The sequence below is a fragment of the Mesitornis unicolor genome, unplaced genomic scaffold (genome assembly GCF_000695765.1).
Source record: "Mesitornis unicolor isolate BGI_N332 unplaced genomic scaffold, ASM69576v1 scaffold18264, whole genome shotgun sequence".
NCBI classification, from domain to species: Eukaryota; Metazoa; Chordata; class Aves; order Mesitornithiformes; family Mesitornithidae; genus Mesitornis; species Mesitornis unicolor.
Window position 1 is genome coordinate 13,449 of NW_010182240.1, and position 6,429 is coordinate 19,877.

The 6,429-nt window shown below is 36.9% G+C and overlaps 1 protein-coding gene across 1 annotated transcript in view; it reads left to right on the forward strand.

The window, feature by feature from the left end:
* EMB (embigin) overlaps nucleotides 1-6,070 on the forward strand; it is a gene marked incomplete at its 5' end in the record, with an annotated part of 14,678 nt that extends 8,608 nt beyond the window's left edge. The window contains 4 exons of the mRNA XM_010183707.1: nucleotides 1,729-1,856; nucleotides 2,981-3,263; nucleotides 4,013-4,046; nucleotides 6,013-6,070. Of these exons, the coding sequence (XP_010182009.1) occupies nucleotides 1,729-1,856; nucleotides 2,981-3,263; nucleotides 4,013-4,046; nucleotides 6,013-6,070 (503 nt within the window). The remainder of the gene's footprint in view (nucleotides 1-1,728; nucleotides 1,857-2,980; nucleotides 3,264-4,012; nucleotides 4,047-6,012) is intronic.
* Between the last annotated feature and the right edge of the window lie 359 nt (nucleotides 6,071-6,429).

Sequence of the window (6,429 nt, forward strand, 5' to 3'; positions counted from 1 at the left end):
CATAACTATGCATATTTTGAGCACTTCAGCTTCACCCAGGTCCACAGAAAACAAGAGATGCTGATAGGAAGTTCAAATTATTAAACATGAAGACCATTCGTGACTATTTTAAAATGGTGTCATGTGTTGTAATAGCTGTAGTGAAGAGTAGAATAGATTAGTTTGTGCTTGCCCTTTGAGGGATCCTTAAGCAGCTGTCCAGGTTCATGCACTATGAAACAACTCTGATCTTTAAACTAGTGTGGAGATATGACTGACATAAATGCTAGTGTCCATCTCTTCAACAGTTAGTTTTTCTGTGCAGTAGCAATGTTGTGTCACCAAAATCTGGGTGATCAACTTGCAAAAATACCTGGGACAAAGCGTATTATTTCCTTGCACACATTAAAGGATTAACCAGTCTGTTAACAGAGCCAGATCCCAGAGCTCATGATGGATATTCATGTCTTAATGGCTAATGTGGTCACATGTATTGCTGGTATGCCTACAGGTGTGCCTTGCTGCTGATCAGCATGGCTAGATTTTCTTGACTACCACATGTGCTGGTTCCAAGGGCTTTAATTTGCTGTCACATGTTCTATTTTGTTCCAACCTCATTTTGTTTCTTTCGCTTCATAAATAGCAAAGGAGATGACAGCAGTTACTAGTAAAGTTGTCCCTTTTACTGAAAGCAGTGAAGATACTCTGCCACTACTCTTGAAGTTTGGGTAGTCATGAGAAGTGATCTTTATGGGGCAAATAATTTGTGCTCATCCAATTAAGAAGGGAAGAAGAGCAACCTTAGTTAACACCAAATTGTACTATTGTAACTGCTGAAAGCACGTTCTTGGCCTGTTCAGTCTAGTGTGACAAATACAGTTTAAAAGATGTAGTGGATCTCCACTTACAAGATAAAGCAGTGAAAATTGAAGTAAAATTTAAAATAAATGGATCTGAGAAAAAAATGCTAGTAAACATCCTAATGACAGTGAGAAGGGGAAGGGGGAAATACAGACTCTGTCATGATATATTTGTGCAGCTCTAGCTCTGTGGGATGCCTCAGTATATTCAACAGTGGGTTTTGGGCTTTTGCTCTTGAAAGGCTGTGGGGCATCTGCAGTTGGGACAAGTAGCTGTAAAGTTATGAACTGATGCCGTGTTTCCTATGACCATGTTCTGTTCTTAGCAAGGTTGGATCAAAAGTCCCTTTTTACTGGTGTACACCCAAAAGTCATTACTTCAGCTCAGAAATTTTTAACTGCAAAGCTCCTGAAACCTGTGGTTTTTGTTCTTATGACAAAGTTCTCTGCATGCACAACTTGCCAGACACCATTATGGCTGGAATAGACTTCTGTCAGTTTTTGCAGATTCCATGAAATTGTGGAAAAATTAATGTGTGCTTCTGGAGTACTAGAACTGAAGCATGTAGCTCACAGCTGTCAAGGAAGGGCAAGAAGAAATGGGCAAGGGTAGAAATCACATTCTGATTATCACTTAGTTTTCAGTATTAATTGGCAACTTTTAAGATCATATGGCAGCTGAGAATAGGATTCCTGTAGTCTTCTGCACAAACTCTGTATATAAAATATGAGCCTGAAATGGCTCTTAATTTAGAACATGTCATGAATAATCTATCTTTTTAAGGGAAAAAAGTGAATGCGCTTTTATAAATAGATACCTAAATATATTTTTTGTTATGTAACAAAGCTGTAGCTTTCACTTGATGAACTTTTTCCTGCTTGTTCTTAGTACCGCACATTGAAGGAAGAGAAAAACCCATAATTGGTTATGTGGGAGATGGAGCTATAATGATTTGTAAAAGCTATGGCTATACTCCCATTGCTTGGACCTGGTATATGACAAATGGAACTGAACAGGTAAGGTTTCCATCTGTTGGCCAAGTAAAACAACATGGTAAAAAACAAGTACAGACACTTCATAAAGTATAATGAGTTTTCACTGCAGGCTGTACAAATTGCATTTTTATTAAATTTAATATAAATATCTGTAAATGGAAAAAATCTGCAATATTTAGAATAATTCATTATTACAGGGATGTAGCTTCTGTTCTGGTTTGTGTGATGTTTCTTTTCCAAGAATGGCCTGTCATACTCTTAGAGAATCAGATGAGTCTTGAACTTGTTTTTACTGTATTAATAATGGTTGTCTTGCTCAAATCTTAACTACTTTATACCAAAAAAATCTTACTGTAGCAGGACACTCCTTAAAAGACACATAAGGTATTGGAGGCTTGAGGGAGAACAGGAGCGTGTACCTTCTCTTCCTACTCCTTTTCCTTTGGATACAAGTAACTTTGTATTGAGTTACATGACCTCTCCAGGACACTGGACCTGAAGGAGGCCATCCTGTGGTGGAGACTGCTGTGCCACTTGATTCTGAAGGAGCTGAAGTCTCTTCTCACTTCAGCTTGTGTCTTAAAGGCTGTGAGGAATAATACTGCTCAACAGTTTACCTCCTTCACATACCCACCTTTCATATCCTCATTAGCTTTGGAAGCATAGGAGCTTTGTTTTAGCCCTGCTCTGGGAGGAGCACTGTCAGCTGAGAGGAGATGAATAGATCTCTCCTCTATACTGCTGGAGAGTAGCACTGGCTGTTAAGGTATTTCCCAGTGAAACAGCATTCCCTTCACAGCTTTCTTGAAAGCATATGATTTGTGCTGTGGTGAAATGTGGCATTAGATCCTGAGGTTGCCTTTGTCAGTAGAGAGAGTCAAGAGTACCTTCCACCTGATCTTAAATAATCTAAAGCAGACAACATGCTCACTGAAAATGCCTGTTTTCCTTCATTGAATGTAAAGGGAACCGAGATGGCCAGCTAAGATTAATCCTTCCCTTGGAGATGGACTAAATATGCTTCACAAAATGCCATTTCTTAACTCATTTTACACTGCTCTCTATATAAAACTATCTGGTAATATAAACACTGTGATTAAACACTTTCTCACTGCATTAATAAGACTTCTGTTTTTTGTTTTCAGATTGCCATTAATGACTCTTTGCGGGCAGACAAGTACATAATTAATAGAGTATCTGCCAATGTAACCCATCTGAAGATACTGAAGCTCACTAAGGAAGATGAGGATGTATATTGGTGTGAAGCTACTTTTGAACTAGGGAAAAGTAAAGGAAAGCTGAAGCTTAAAGTCCTGACCCTCATGGTGCCTCTCAAACCCTTTCTAGCAATTGTGGCTGAAGTTGTTAGTCTAGTAGCTATTATTTTCCTTTATGAGCTTTATTCAAAAAGGAAAGAGAAATGTGCAGGTAAGTCTTTTAGTCATTTTTAGCTTTCCATTGAAATTTCAACCAAAGGTAGAAAGATGGAACCCATAGCAATTAATATTTGAAGTTCAGTGTGACTTTTTTTTCTGATAAAATACTTTCTTTTAGAATATGGCATTATTATAGATTTTAAAATGTTTTCTGTGGGTCTAGAATTTAGGTACAGAATACTTTCAATAAGCAGTGCTTTCTCATAAAGGGTTTGATGTTGTTTTTTTCCTTATAAGATAAAGGAATTTAGAGGGTATACTTCTTTGGGCAATACTTAGGAATGGAAGCAAGTTAGTCTTGATGAAAGAAACTTCTGTCAAGAAACTGAGTAAGAAGGAAAAATGCATGAAAATGGTAAACACTAATGCTGATTGCTGAACTTAAGGCACACATAGGCGAGCTGAACTAGATGTGCAAGATGAAAGAAAAGTCACATATATAAAATCTCTCTGTATTACACATATATAGTATACATGTAAGCATACATGTATTTCTATATTTTATACATATATAGAATATAGGTATTAAAATCAGATTAATAAAACTTGATCAAAGTATGATTTCTGACAAATTTACAGGTAATTCAATTGAATAAAGGAACAAGATAATTTGATTTACAAGTCTAAAAAACTAATAAAATGAAAAGGGTTTTCTTTTGTGGAGTAAATAGTGTAATTAAATGGAGTTTTTCTAGTGTTTGCTAAACTGAAACTCTATATAATCCTTTTTCTGTTATGCAGAAGATGAAAGAGAATTTGACCAAATTGAGCAACTGTAAGTAAAAAAATTTGTATAGTATATTTAAGTATTTACTCTTTTACATGTGTTGTATAAAATTATACCTTGTTGGTGACCCAGTTTGTAAGGGTTAATAATAAATGTTAAAGTACAGTTTATTTCTTTTCTTAAGACTGCCTAATTGCAGAGTGTGCTGAATGCTGAAGTTTTTTTTCTACTTGGCAGTTAATTTTGGCTTCTGGAAGATATTTCACTTTTTGCGAGTGACACATGTCCTCAGTGTAAACTAATTCTGAAAAGCTATGACTATGAGTAAGGTGACTTTCGGGTGGAAATTTTACAGAAGCAGCTGTGATTTTTTTTCTCATATGTATTTTTTTGTCCATATTAACATAAATTTCTTTTACTTGCATGTGATCAAAGCCCTGACTGTCCTAGGTAAGCTTTGTGGTTGCTGGGGTGTTGGAAGCTGGTGGTGGTGGCTGTTTTGGTGGTAACTCCAACGTCCTTGGGGGGCCTCTTGCTCTGCTGGTAGCTCGGGCTCCCTGGGCATGGGAAGGGCTGTGCTACTGGAGCCAAAGGAGCAGGTGTAGGCACTTGTGTTGCTGCCTGAGGGTCAGTGCTCCCATGCTGCCTTCATGCTCCTTAGGGCAATGTATTTCTAAAAGCTTGCTTGCTTGTTGACATAAGCTATACTTCTCTCCCTCTGCCCTTCCTTTGAAGCCCAGTCATTTCATTTGACCAGTTAACTTTTCTTTTAAGACACAGATCAGCAACTCCTCGTCTCTTTAAATGTGTCCAGTCTGTTCCAGTCTTCTTCACTCTCTCTTCTTCTGTGTTTTTCTTCCTTTTTTCCTTTCTGACTAGTGTCGTTCCCATTTTGAATTTCTTGCTGCAGTGACCTTCTTTGTTTCCCTCTGTTGTATTGACTTTCCCATTTTCTCTAGTGCTAGCTGAAAATACATTTCAGTGCTTTTCCCTTTATCTAAACAGCTCTAAAGCTGTAATTCAATTACACTATAAAGTGGGGATATGTCTTAGGAATATAGTGTCCTATTATACTGCTGTGTGTTTGGGGATATGTCTTGGGTTGAAAACTTGAATAATTGTTCTTGTTGTGCAGCCCTGCTTCTTATAAACATGCTGAAACTGTATTACAATAGGATTGTAACACAGTATACTGCACTAAATAATGTTTTCATACTTGATGAGATGTGGGATGTGGTTTTGATCAGCTGCTTGATCTTTACTTTGTAGTTCTATCTTAGATTTTCATCATATGAGTATCTATTAAGCCATGTAATTCTTGCCTGATTTTAATAAGTGAAAGTTATTTCAGCCACTGGCTGTTTAGAAGATAGATTTGTGTACTAGAGAGAATGGCTCCAAAGGAACTTTTCTGGTCTGTTATGGATAACTAATACACAGCTGGACTTGTTTGAGGCTATAATTAAAATCTCACATCCAACAACGTATTGGGTGGCAGGCTAGTGATTCAGAAATACATTTTTTTTTTTAACAAGAGAATTATTAGTCTTGATTGTGACCAACACCATATAGCTAGCTGTATTTACTCCAGAAGGAGCAATCATATGACAGTTTGAGCTCTTGTTGTGAGGATTGAGCTGTATAACATTTGAGCATTCACTTTATGTACAGTTTCTGTACACTGAATAAAATTATAGCATTGCAATAATTTTTGGGAATACTATCCCTGTTATATCTTCTGCTCAGAAATTTGTGGGATTTTTGTTGGGGATTCAGTTGAGACTTTACTACTTGGCTGAGGGACTGCAGGGGTCAGTATCTTAGTTGCTTAAATTTTGTTTTAATCTTTTCTTATAACTTCACATGGGACAGGAGAGAAAATAACTTTAGTACATTTTAGTATTAAATAAAAATACATCTTTGATGTACTCTGTTACTGGATTGTGGACTGGAATAACTGCTTATACTATACTTAAAAGTTGAGTTTCGGAATTCAACCTCTCTCTTTTAACAGGAAATCAGAAGAAAGCAATGGTGTGGAAAGCAGCAGTGCTAGGCACAGAAGAATTTAACCTGATTTCTGAAAAGGTAAGTAGGAGTTGGAACAGACTAGTTTACTTTTGAGTAGTCTTTGTCTTTGAGGGACAAAGAAATCCACTGTCATCCTGTTGCATTCTTTTTAATGTGGGAACAACACAGTAGTAGAACCATTTTTTAGGTAAAACAATAGATAGTCATGTAATATTAGCACAAGTGAGTCCAAAACCTTTTAATTCAATGCTATCGTGTGGTTTAATAGTTATGTTTACCCATGCAGTCCTTAATAGGATCCAGGTTAGCCTGCTTAATTGCTTGGCTTCTGATCATGAAACATTTCTCTGAATGTCATGGTAGGTGCTGAGATGCATAAGAATTGGTGTCATATCCAAAA